The 13,844-nt window shown below is 38.3% G+C and overlaps 1 protein-coding gene across 1 annotated transcript; it reads left to right on the plus strand.

The window, feature by feature from the left end:
• The first annotated feature begins 1,061 nt into the window (after positions 1 to 1,061).
• Positions 1,062 to 13,825, plus strand: tmprss5 (transmembrane serine protease 5). Its single transcript, XM_042486973.1, has 14 exons — positions 1,062 to 1,098; positions 5,412 to 5,737; positions 6,511 to 6,649; positions 6,961 to 7,041; positions 8,059 to 8,172; positions 8,521 to 8,656; positions 8,877 to 8,990; positions 9,100 to 9,143; positions 9,293 to 9,455; positions 9,598 to 9,782; positions 11,897 to 11,995; positions 12,112 to 12,254; positions 12,409 to 12,561; positions 13,694 to 13,825. The coding sequence occupies exons 1-14, from the start codon at positions 1,062 to 1,064 to the stop codon at positions 13,700 to 13,702; spliced, it is 1,743 nt and encodes a 580-aa protein (XP_042342907.1). The 3' UTR covers positions 13,703 to 13,825.
• Positions 13,826 to 13,844: the final 19 nt, after the last annotated feature.

Genomic DNA, 13,844 nt, shown 5'->3' on the forward strand with positions numbered 1-13,844 from the left:
GTAATTACAATACGCTGCGCACGTAAACGTCCAAATTAAAATATTTGTCACACTGAAATGCCCAAATTAAAATAGTTGTCAAAGACTTTAAAAGCCACAAATACAGGTTCTCTATCAATGGCTGTTTTCGTCAGCCATCTCTGCTCCACTTTTTCATTAGCTGTGACCTCCAGCAGTGACCTTCAACATATTTAAGAAAGCAAAATTCTATATGAGCAAATAACCATCATACATTTGATGAATACCATTTGTTGAATATTTACAAAAAAAATGAACCCTTTTTTTTTTTTTTTTACTTTGACTAAGCTGCATGGTTGTCCTCAAGATATCTTACATGGGAATCTACATACTTACCACTGGAGGGCAGTGTGCTACCACAGCTAAAATTCAGCTAAGACTGCAGGTTGGGCTCGAGCGCAAAGTATTTACTGCTCCAGAGAAGCCAGAGCTCACTGGCAGGCAGCAGAGCAATACAATTATTGAAGCACAGAGGAGAGAGTCTGGCAGTGTGTGAGTGTGTGTGTGTGTGTTTTGTGATGGAAGGGGGCATAGATTAGTGGTCTCTCCCCTTGCCCTGTGCTGCATTATGACCTGGCAGCTTACAGTGGGCTTCACTTCTTGAACAAATGATAGTGTCATGACACCGCACACACGCAGAGCCAGCAACCTCAACCATGCCTTGGTAAAGTTTAAGGCCTAGTCAGTCATTTTTGACCCAATGCAGAGTTACAGTATATTCACATAACAGAAGAGGTCAGCGTTTAGATCAAAATAAGCATTTTAGCCACAGCTTTAGGGCTTGGATCTGTCTGTGGCTGGAGGATTAAGTCATGATGACATGATACACATAATTTTTGTTTCAGTGTGCCTTACACTCAGTGGTGTAGTGAAAGTGGATGAGGTGGGCAAACTATTAGATAGGTGAGTTATTGAGAAGGAAATAATAATAATAATAAATAACTTGTTATTGTGGGGTATATAGCACCTTTAAAAACACAGTTTACAAAGTGCTTTGACAAACAAGGCAAAGCCGAGGCTGTAAACCCCCGAGTTAAAGAGAAATGGGTTTACTCTCCCAGTGGCTATGTCAGCTGAAAGGTAAGTATACTGTAAACAGCCAGAAAAGGATACTCTGTACACATACCCTTCACTACGCCACTGCTTACACTCTCCAAGGAAATCATTATCATGTTCATATACAAAGAATTACCCATAAATCCACTGAGAAATCCTTATAACTCCAGAACTCACCCAAGAATAATCACGTTTTTAAGCTTTCTACAGTAATACAGTAATCTGGTCTTAGCTACCTTTATATCTATGAATACAATGCAATCAGGAGCTGCTAATTCTGCATACTTTTAGTCTTACTGATTTGCAAAATGTAAACAAATTTGAAAAAAAAACCCAATAAGAATTTTATCCCCCAAGCCTGATTTGAAGAGCACACATGGGTTAAGTATTCAATACAATTCAATTTTATTTTTAAAGCATATTATCACAAAACACAATTTGACTCAAAGGGTTTTACAGCATACAACATCCCCCTGTCCTTAGACCCTCACAGCAACTAAGGAAGTCATTAGTTTAACCATAAAGTTTTATAAAATCTGGCAGTTTGATTGCCAATTTACATTGTACAGGCTAAATTAAAATCAACTGCTGATGCAAGCAAACCTTACTGGCAAAGCAATCTTAAAATTCTCTATGCTACAAGCCTGTATTTAACCCTTTGAAACCTGAGCAAACTGTTTTTTTAAAAACATGTGAAGAAGGCAATGAGCTACATGAGAAAAACTGATCTAAAAATGTACAAGAAATTAGTAAAACATAGAAGGAAAGTACCTGAAAATTAGCAACAAAAAAGGAAAAAGAAAAGAAAAAGAAAAATTACAAAAAAGAAAATGATTTTTAAAAAGTGCTATAGGACTTCCACAACAGACTCATCAACTACAACAAACAAACCATACAATAAAACAAGATTTTTGGAAATATTATTTTTAATAGTTTTCTAAATCCAACCTAATTTCTTGCAATCTTTGGGACATTTCTTGCCAAAATGCTCATTGCCTTTTTCCCATGTTTTTGAAAGAAATCAAACTTGTTCAGGCTCCAAAGGTTAAAATACTTGTGAAAGGCCTGGTGTAGCATAAAGATTGGAGACCCGCATCAAAACAGCCCCCACATAGCCACAAATTTGGCGTTTTCGGGTCTATTTTATACAAACTAAACAAACCAGATATAGTGTGGTAATTAGTGAGCTTTTGAGGTGTTGTTGGGAGGATTTTGTTACATTTGGACAGAGGCAGGTTAGATATCGAGCTAAGCTAACCTGCTATAGCTTCACACTTAATGGATAAATACAAGAATGGTATCAATCATTTCATTTCTTGGAAAGAAAGTAAAGCGTATTCTCCAAAAAGTCAAGTTTTTCCACAACAAATGTTAAGTTTAAAATCCATTCAAATAGGCTAAACATATTAGGAACACAATGGTGGTATTAATAGGTACTTAAATGTGATAGGGTGTGGTGCTATGATATCCCACAAAATTGCATTTGGAATTTGGATTGTGCCTTTAACATTCTCCACTCTGCCCTGTAACTGTGAGCACTCCAACCCTTAACGGACGCCTCTGCTGAGAGGTCACAGCCAACAGCATCAATGGCACACCTCTCCTGACAGCCCATACATCAATGAGTCAGTTTTAAATGCTTTGGTGGGCTGGACTTTTGGCAAAAAGCTGTCAAAGCAAATGCTGTCCAAACTCTCAAAAGACGCTCCCTTCTTTTCTGCTCAGTTCGAACCGACTGTGGGATTTCCGAGAAGGGACCGGGAGACCGCATCTGATGTTCAAGGTTTGGACACTGAGAGAGGCATACATACTAATGGCTGAGATAAGAGTGGAGCTGATCAAATCTCACTCCACCAAACAGGGAGAGTGCTTCCCCCTCTGAGCAGAGAGAGATAGATGCAGCTCCAAACTGGGCTGCGGCCAGCCTCTTCACAGTAGACTGTGGCACATGAATAAATGAATGAATGTAGTCCACACTGGGGCGTCTGTGACACCAAGGTGACAGACTGTCATTGTTGTTGTTGGTGGGATTAACTCATGAAATTTAAATTTCTGATCAAAAGACAAACATGATGGCTTGTGTTCATCTTTTGTGTCAGTGTCTAGTTTTGTGTTTGCTTGGTTACAAATTGTGATATTTACTTAGGATTAGAGGGCTGGCTTAGATCATTTTGTGGTTGTTTCATAACATCAAGTGGAATAAACAATACTTACTACAATTGTAGTGTTTGAAAAGAGCTGTTGATTTACTTTATGATCATTCTGGAGACTGTACTTTGCGGTGTTGTCAAATTGTACTGAGACAGCTCAGTTATTTCAAAGGGTAGACTAAATATCTCAGTATGACTGGGGCAGAAACTACTGATTATTTGCATTATCAATTAATATGCTGATTATATTTTAGAGTATTTGTTTAGAAAATATCAGAAAATTGTGAAAAATGCCCTGCAAAAATTCCCAAAAGCTGATATCTTCAAATTGCTTACTTTTGTCCTAACTGCATATATGTTTAATTTAATTAAGATATTCAAGTTAAAATGATACAAAAAAAAAGAGCAATCTGCTCTGATCCTGTTATGTGAGAAGCTGTAAACAGAACATTTGGCATGTTTGCTGGATGTCTTAAAATGATGACATGGTTATCAGAATTATTGGCAGCTGATTTCTGTTGATCGACTACTGAATTATATCATCTCATCACAGACCCAAAATACTATATGAATTTAAAAGCACCACAAATATGATTATTAAGTTGAATTATCACTTTTTTCCCTCTCTCAAAGGCAAACTACGGTTTGTTACAACTTGGGTTTGATTTTCGTCAGTTAATACTGTTAAGTAACTTGAGCAGTATGGCAACCAGACAAGTTGTACACCAAGTATTTGGAAGAAAAAAAAAGGTAAAAGTAAAACTGTTATCCAAACTCTCCATTGTCAGGGCTCAATATACCAAGTGCATATGCATGGTAGTGCATGTAAAATTTGTGCTGTGCAAGTAATTCTCAGTTCTACATACACCGGTACACTCTCACACACTGACCATGAGACTTACACAGTTGACACTTTTCACATGCTCTCACACCACACTTTTAAAAAATGCAAAACAACAGGAGTGAATATTCACTATTCTTGTTTCTAAATCACAAACTGAAAATTCTGCCCTTCATGAAAGCAGGATAGGCTGAATTAGTTGTATACCTGATAAACTGGTGAGTGGTTGGAAAATATCTGTATTATTCATAAGCACTACCTTTTATTTAAGAATTTGAGTTTGACTTCAAAATCACAAAGTAAAATGTTGAAAAAGGAAAGAGGAAAACGCAGCATATAATTGTTGGGAAACTGATTTAAATACTTGGCTAAGGCACATTTTTCATATCCCGAATGACATATTACGCCAATGAATGGCAGCTCTGTAAATCACTGTTGACTCTGCTGTCTGAGAAAACAAATTTCACCAGAAGAGGGAGACATCAAATCCCTGTGAAAATTATCAAACAGCAGCTATGCTCTCCCTGCTCCTCTGTTTGCTTCTGCAGGAGAACAATTAAGCGCAATGCAAATATTATCAAACATTATTAACCTCATAACCCCATTGATATGAATTTCAGCTGTTGCTCCACTGCATGCAATTCACGCAACTGGTGCAATGCTCATTACTCCGTGTTTGATTTCCAAATAATTCCATATGACACCTGTTAGATGAGCCAAATAGATCTGAGCCATTTCTTGGACAGTTGGACAAGGAGGAATTTTCTTCCTGGCAGTTGTTACCTTCACCTGGACTCTCACTAATCCCACATCATGCATTTGGGAGATACATAAACAACCTTTGTATCAAATATTCTTCTACCTACGAGAATCAAATTAGCCATTTCTTTTCAGTAAAAAACAATATTTTTTCTGAGAGTTGACGTGAAGACAGGCTTTGATCTCCCTCAAAACATTTTCTCACCATTTTCAAAGAGAAAATCCCAGTTATTAATTATTCCTACTATTCTTAGAGTTAATGATTCCTTTTGAAGCCATCTCTTCGAACGTGCTTAAAACAAAGATGATATTTGAAATACAGACAAAGATTATTGACGTAAACAGTCCGACTATGAGCTGGTTAAAAGGGCGAGGAGAGAGGAGAAAGTCTCATCTGTCAGCAGCGAGACAGAACAGACTTCATTTTGTTCTTGAGTGTTGAGAGATGATAGCTTTGGATTCCAAATGACGGGGGATTGACATGATATGAGACTTTTCAACAATCTGCAATAATGACCTTTTCTCCGAACCTACAAACTGTCAGGTAATAACATGTCTTGGGTGAAAATGGACAATTTTTGGCACAGGTAGAAAGTGTTACCTAGCAACACCCCGGTGTCCTGTCAATAGTCTAGCTTGGAGGTATCTCTGGAGATGCTCCCCCCTACAAAGACCTGGTTCAGCTTGCTTCAACAGGCCCCATGACCCCCCTGGACAAACAACAGCCTCATTCTCTGCACCACTGCTGACCTCATTGTCTCTTTGTGAAGGGAAAATCCAGAGTTGCATTCTGTTAAATGGCAAATGGTGCATCAACTGCGAGCAGGACGGACCTCTTTGCCTCCAGCACAGGCCGACAGATGAGCACGGACACTGCAGCTTTTTCCTCAGGGCTTTACGCAAGAAAAACATGGTAAGAACGGGAGACATATTCACTACACCTTGCTCCATCTGTCTGCAATCCTGCACTGTCACAGTTTACAGTCACAGCTGCTGTTTACACATGTAGCATTCACCTCAAACTTGTATCCTTCAAGTTTACTTATGTGTTATTTTTGCAGAATTCATGTGCATCTTTTGACCTATGCCGCACAGCTGTACTGAATTTCCAAAGTGCTCTTGCTTTACACAACTTGTGCTAATCCAAAATTACATGTCTAGCTACACTCGAGTGCTACAGTAATACAAGAGAGCAGATGGCGTGGCATTTATTTAGATGGATTTTGTACTGTAATTGTATAATATCAAGTCTGCATCTCACATCTAAGGAGAGCTTTATTATAATTACTGTATTACTCTCAATATGTTGCTTATAGAAGCAGCTGCTCCCTGGAGAGTAAGCCCAACAGAAACACACACTCCAGAGTGATAAAACTTTTCTGGAAAAACAAACAAAAAAATGTGTCTTAACAGACATGCCCGGGCTTCAACTTGCTCATTATACCTCGCACACTGATGGGATATGCGACACACACACACCTGTGTACACCTACAGCAATATCCAGGATTAATATCCAGGATTACAGTGCTCCTAATTAAATCTGACAGAGCCTGACAGGTGCACTGTTGTAAAGGAGCAGATGGTCAGCAGGTAGATTTTGTCCCACGTAAGCAAACTTGCCAAAACTCTAACAAATAGAAACAAGCTGTAAAAGAGGTCTGACGTGCTAACTGTAATTCTTACAGAGTCTTGATGGAGACACATTATCAGTGATTGAGAACCCGGCGGCTGTCAGCCATCCCTTTCATTCAGAGAAAACAGCAGGAGTTGCGGGGACCAAGGGAGTGCAGGGCTGGTTAAAAGGCATTCACTCCACAACTCACGGTAGGCTCCAGTGGTACACCACCTGCATCAGACAACAACAGCAACAGCACAAGTGCAAAAATACCCAAAAGGAGTTAAAAGACATCAAATATAAAGAGCAAGCTAGTCAACCATAAACTCAATGATGAGAATGCGATAAAATGTTACCATTCAACTCCTAACTGTTGTGCATGTAAAGGATATAGCTTGTTATTTTCTGTCTATGTCTCAGTGCGTCAATGTGCTATATGTAACAGCTGACATTTAATTATTCATCTCAGCTCATATCTGGGATCAGGAGGCATTAACTCCTGTCTTAATTGATGCTTTAGCTCACAGGCTGCTGAGGCTGCTGGCAGCAGTGTGTGCAGTTGGACTCCTGGGAGGCTTAGCTGTAGGTGTCTGGTTTCTAGGTGAGTCATTGTGTTGAGATAGAATCAGTAAATTAGCCTAACTATGACTGGGAACCGTTGAGAGGAAGGAGCAAAATGTCTTATTACAGCTACTCTAGCTTCTGTACCTTTTCAGGTCACATCAGAGGCTAACAGATAGATACTGGATTTTTGCGGGCAAGACAACATCACTTTTTGAAAGGTTTAACAATGTTCTATAGGGCTGCAGCTGACAAATATTGCCATTACTGAATGCTTGTTTTATCTGACTAATGATCCAAACTCAGAGAAGAGCAGCAAGAGGAGGAAGAAAAATATATAGCTGTAGTGATTGACAGTGGACATTTTTGCCATTATATAAATCCGTATTGAGATGTTGAATTTCAAGTTAGGTCTGGAGAGCTTATAAATTACAGAAATTAAGAAAATTTTATAGAGCTCCTACAGTAATTGCAGGTTCAAAAGAAATGGTATATGAGAAGAAGTTATGAAATTGCAATTAATATTATAATAACCAAGCATACATGAGACACAGATGTAACATGATTAAGATCTATACGCTTGTTTAAAGAATATATGATATTAAAGCTGAGCCTCTTCATCATCACCTTTAAGTAGAAGGGAACTCCTTCAAATTATTCCCACTCAGATGGTCTCTGATAGGCGATTTTTTTTCTTCATATTTTGTGTAGTGAAAACATGAAACAAGCTCCCTGAGGATGCAGTGCAGACCCCTTTAAGTAACTCTTATAAGAACAGACGGGATAAACTCTGGACAACAAATTACATTTTGTACCATTTTAAAGCCAAATTGTGATTATTTGTCTCATTTTGTTATATAAAGTAGAACTCTTAGATATGAAAATATTTAATTTCATCCTCTTTTGCAGAATATAGTTGTGCTGCCATACAGGGTCTGTCTGTTCTGGGTAATAATTCAGATAATCTGCTAAAATCTAATAGAAATAAACATATTTTTGTTGCCTGTCTCACTGGCTAAATTAATGACTGACTAACTACATCTTTATCTGCATACAGTCAAACTTCTGCTGAGGCCCTCCTACTCCCAGAGTCCAGTGGGACTCGGGGACACAAAGGAGACTCCTTTCTGCAATGTGACAGAGGATATTTCCATCTCTGACCCCCGGAAAGGTCTGCGTTTCCTCCTCTCTTTGGTGTTTGTTTCACTAATTTATGAAAAAACAGAGCAGGATTGTATGGTTGCATATTGAAATTCATCAAATTGGTTCATGGTTCACCTCTGAAGTGATTTTTAGTAGCAAAAATTATCATTCAGCAGCTGCTTCTTGTTGCCTTTTGTTCACTCCTGAGAGATGCCCATTGACTGACATGAAAACATTACACATAATGATCTGTTTGTATTGACTACATTAGCATAGATGTGTTTTTCCTAATCATTTCCCACTCATAGAAGAGGCTCGTTCATTACTGTTGACTGAGAGCATGTCTCTGGAGGGATTTTCAATCAATCAGGTTCAGTGTTTTACAGAATCAGCCCAGAGAACTCCCTACTGGAGATCCAATTGGGGAAGCTGCCCACCTGGCTGCCGGTGTGCTACGAGAGGTGGAACTCCTCTCTGGGAACACTGGTGTGCAGACAGCTGGGTTATCTGAGGTTTGCACTCCTGACAGAACCACCTCAGCCCTTAACTCTGATTGAGACTGGGGCACCCACACACTAACTTATAGTTTAATCTCAGCCTGCTTCGCCAAGGTTGACGGCTTGGCTTATTTATGATTCGCTAATACCTCATTTGCAACCTTGCTTCACACCTTATGAGTCTGAATTATCTTAACACTCACTCCCACTAATTTTGCATATGTTCTCTTACCAGACTGACCAAGCATAAAGGAGTGAATCTTACTGATATCGGGCCAAACTATACTGATGGCTTCATACAAATTACCTCAGAACACAAGAGCAATCTGGAAAATATATGGCAGTTCAGGTATGGCAATTTGTCTGAGGACATCATAATGATGCAGAAATGAAGAGAAAATTGTGGCTACCAACACATTAATTATGCATCATTAGTTACGCAATTTATTTTCATTTAGGGGGAACTGTATCACAGGGAAGGTTATCGCTTTGCAGTGTTTTGGTGAGTAAATGAAACTTTTTGTTTGACTTTGCGCAAACACCCCGTAGTTCCGTCACAGCACTTCACAAAAGCTCCACATCAGTGGAGTGAGTGATGCCACTTGCTGCAGCACTTTCTGACCACTTTTTGATGAATGGACCTCTGTGCAGAGTGTGGGACACGAGCAAAGCTGCCCAGGATAATCGGGGGAATCGAGGCCACGCTGGGCAGGTGGCCCTGGCAGGTCAGCCTCTACTACAGCAACCGACACACCTGTGGAGGCTCTATCATCACCAGTCAATGGGTAGTCACAGCTGCCCATTGTGTGCACAAGTAAGACAGCTGACCTTACCAGCACTAAAAGGTCTGGGGCGACAGACTCAGATAATCAGTCATTAACAGCTGCACCAAACTGGACAGATAACAATTCTCTCTTATCTGTCTCTGCCTGCTCTTTTCTTTTCTCAAATGTCAGCTACAGGCTACCTCAGGTGTCCAGCTGGGTAGTCTATGCCGGGATTGTCACCCGCAGCTCGGCTAAAATGGCTCAGCACACAGGATATGCTGTGGAGAAGATCATTTACAACAAGAACTATAACCACAGGAGCCATGACAGCGATATCGCCCTGATGAAACTGCGGACCCCGCTGAATTTCTCAGGTCAATACAGGAGGCTACTCATAAACTTGACACACGAACAAGAGAGCAGCACGCCAAAAAGACAACAAAAATGGCAATACTAGGGCCTCAGTTTAAGTTTTTTTTTTGTTAGGCTAACACATTTCAGCTAACAAATCTTAATCAGACCAAGGCTGTTATAGTTAACTAAAACAAAATTAAAAACCAATACTAGGTGTGATATCAATTTCAGTTAACAGAAATAAAAATGTTAAAAAAAACATAAAATGCTAAAAATGAGGGGCGTGTGGTGGCTCAGTGGATAGAGCAGCGCCCCATATACAGAGGTTGTATCCTCGCCGCAGCAGCCACGGGTTCAATTCTGGCCTCGACCCTTTGCTGTATGCGGCCCCCTCTCTCTCTCCCGCTTTCACGCTTAAACTGTCCTGTCCATTAAAGGCAATAAAAGCCCAAAAAATAATCTTTAAAATGCTAAAAATGAAAACTTTGATACTGATGCACTTATGTCTAAATGATTGTAAGTCATCTGTCTTCACAAAGTGTTGTTTGTATTGTAATACCTTACATAACATAAAAATAAGATCAGGAAACGATACTGAAGTAAAAACAAAATGAAAAAAACAAATCAAATGAAAAAGTATTGAAAAATAATTGCCAAATATGTAAGATAAACTAACTTCTGTTACTGTAACGAAAAATCATAAGATAAGATAAGATAAGATAAGATAAGATAAGATAAGATAAGATAAGATCAATATACTGTACAAAAAAAAAAGTAAAAGATACAAATAAAAAATAAGAGGTACAAAATAAATATTAAAGTGCAAGAGTCTGTACTGACAGTGTTTGGATTGTGGATTGGAGGATATCAGTGCAGTGACAGCATGTGGCCTCCGCTGCTATTATACAGTCTGATGGTGGTAGGCACAAAGGAGCGCCTGAAGCATTCAATTTGGCTCCTGGGTGGAATGGTGCGCTGGCTGAATGAGATAAATGAATACACATCTTTTATCTTATTTTTTTTTTTTTTTTTTCATTTTTGACAGGAAAGGTTCATGGGTCAGCTTCAAACCCAGGCCAGTGCTAAGGGCTAAGCCTATATGGGGCACACACTCTACCCAGTGAGCTACAGGTCACACCAATCATATACAGTTTTAATCCAAAGTAGTGTTGCAGACATGCAAAAAAAAAAGGCCAAGACATCTCTAAAGCCTTATAATGCATCATTTATAATAGTATGTTGCAACACATTTTACGTTTATCAAAAAACTGCGGCTCCTGTGATTTAGATATTGCACTTGGCCATATTGCAATACTGCATAATATTTTGATTAACCAAAAGGATACAAACACGTGTTGTGAGACTAAATACCTCTCTCCAACAATATCATCTCAAAAAAACAACTCTTAATACCAGTTCTATATTGGGCATACAGCCTCAACAAAGTTTAGAGATCCCTTCCAGAAATGTTTTTAATTTATAAAATTGCATTGCTTGGTTTCTTCATAAAAAAACAGTTACCTTTTAAAAAAAACATCTTTAAATTATATCTACTCCTTATCCCTCACTGATAATCCAGAATCAATGAATTCATAAATATTCTTAATTTCAAACATTTTATTACTGCACACCGGATGTCTGCTACTTTACCGAAAAGTCAATTATGAGTTTGCACCGGAGTCCTCCAAATTTCACATCAAACTTCTGTAGGCTGCATATACCATAATCGGCTTCCTTGCATGTTCTTACATGTTTAAAAACTGAGATTTAAGGTGATCACAGTAAAACTTTCTCCATTAAGCAAGTTATGTGAAAACATTAGAGTCAAACTGCACATTCATCATTCTGCACAGCCAAGTGAAGCAACAACAAGCAAAACACATTTTTGAGTGATGGGGGGACTTAAGAGATCTAATCAACAATAACCCAAACATATTCACAGTAGGTAAACTTGAGGGAGCCCTTTACAAGACAAAGCCATACCAAATGTAGTATGTGTACATCTCAAAAATAGCGTGGGGGAAAAAAAAACCTTATAACTATAAAAATGATCTGAATGAAAAATCACAGCGTTAACCAAAGTTGTCATGTTCTAACCTGTGAGAATTATTATGTAAATTTCCCCTTTAACTAGATACAATTAGGCCTGTCTGCTTGCCTCAGTACGACTATGATCTTCCAGGAGGTACTCAGTGCTGGATCTCTGGATGGGGATACACACAGCCTGACGGTGGTAAGACGCTACTGCACTGCTCTAAAAATCACATTTACATCTACTGCAGGTCTAATTCACAAATGATGGCAGCGTGTGCCAAGTGTATTGACAGAACAACATGTCTTCTCGCTCAGTTCACTCACCTGACACCCTGAAAGAGGCGCCAGTTCCCATAATAAGCACAAAGAAGTGTAACAGCTCCTGCATGTACAATGGAGAGATCACGCCACGGATGCTTTGTGCCGGATACACCGAGGGAAAAGTGGATGCATGTCAGGTCAGATGCATGTTCTGAACAGTACCTTACAGAGGCATTTTTAAGATCCATCCTCTCTTGTGTGACTTGTTAAAGGTGAAACGCTAACATAATGAAGGCTGTGTGAGTTTGCAGTGAACAGTGTGTGTGTGTGTGTGTGTGTGTACCTCTCTAGGGAGACAGTGGGGGTCCTCTGGTTTGCCAGGATGAGAATGTGTGGAGGCTGGTGGGGGTCGTCAGCTGGGGGACAGGCTGCGCTGAGCCCAATCATCCTGGAGTTTACACCAAAGTGGCTGAATTCTTGGGCTGGATCTACGACATGATTGAGGTCAACAGACTTTTCTGTGGTAAAAAGTGTTTGTACAAGACAGAAGTATGGTATTTTATTTTAATATTTCTAGTTGATGCTACTTTATACTTAATATTGCTATATACTTTTTACCACGCCATACTTTGTAGGTGAAGATATTACATAAAACATGATAATCTAATAAAATATGATGTATTATGGATAGACTAGAGTGGGGCTGCAACTAATTACTATTTTCATTAAAGATTAAGCTGCAGATTATTTTCTTAATTAATCAATGCGTCTAGAATTAATTTTTTCCAAAGCCCAAGGTGACAACCAGCACTCAAAGATATTCAGTTTACTGTCATATAAGACACAAGATAGCAGCAAATCCATTCATTTAAGAAAATGCAGCTAGCAAATGTTCAACATTTTCATTTGTAAAATGAATAAATTATCACAATAAACAATAACCAATTGATTTTCTTTTAATTTGCCAGCATTTTAGACAGCTGTAAAGTCATTAAAATTAGCTCCACCTTGACCAACAGTAAAATTATGCTTACACAGAAAGTAGCACAACAATAATATAGATATTTAGCTGTCATTACTTTTAATGTTGCTGATAATTTAGATTCATATTTAAGACATTTTATTGATTTCCAGGGAAAAATTGTAAGATTTTATGGTCACTCTTATACTGCTTATAGGCATAAAGAAATTAATTGAAATACACTGAAATAAGAAAAAAAACATACAGTATGCTACAATAAAAATATAACACAATACATACATACTATATATAAAAATATAAGAAAGATATGTCATATAAAAAACAGAATTATATGACATCCGTACTTATATCTGCATAAGAAATATAAGCGCTTAGCTATGAACAAATATTAATGTTAGAGTAGAATAAGTAAGAGGTATGTCCAGGTTGTTATGAAAAAAAACACAGTATCTGTACTTTTAATTGACTAGTTTTACATTGCTATTATATTTGAGTAACAGATGACAATATTTCTAACTTACCAGAGAGCCCTAATGAATTTCATTCACAGTCATTATCATGATTTTTATATTATGCGCAACGACAATGAACCAGAAACTGCACAATGAAATTTCTTTAAGACTGCTTGCTAATAGTAACTGTTTCTCTTTGCAGAATTACTAAGAAAAGCATCATGAAGCAAAACAAGCAGAGGATGCTACTGATATTACTGTGTGGAACATCTGAAAATCAAAGTTGATATTTTTACTTTAAATGTCCGTTATACAATGTATGCATAGAGAAAGACTGGGGACATGAAGAAATG

This window comes from Plectropomus leopardus, chromosome 5 (assembly GCF_008729295.1).
Source record: "Plectropomus leopardus isolate mb chromosome 5, YSFRI_Pleo_2.0, whole genome shotgun sequence".
Lineage (NCBI taxonomy): Eukaryota > Metazoa > Chordata > Actinopteri > Perciformes > Serranidae > Plectropomus > Plectropomus leopardus.

Bases quoted from the DNA above. Each gene is read 5' to 3' on its own strand.
- tmprss5 (XM_042486973.1), top strand. From the start codon at position 1,062: ATGGGTTTACTCTCCCAGTGGCTATGTCAGCTGAAAG. The intron at 5,738-6,510 runs GTAAGAACGGGA...TAATTCTTACAG, and splicing joins CTTTACGCAAGAAAAACATG to AGTCTTGATGGAGACACATT. The intron at 8,657-8,876 runs GTTTGCACTCCT...TTCTCTTACCAG, and splicing joins AGACAGCTGGGTTATCTGAG to ACTGACCAAGCATAAAGGAG.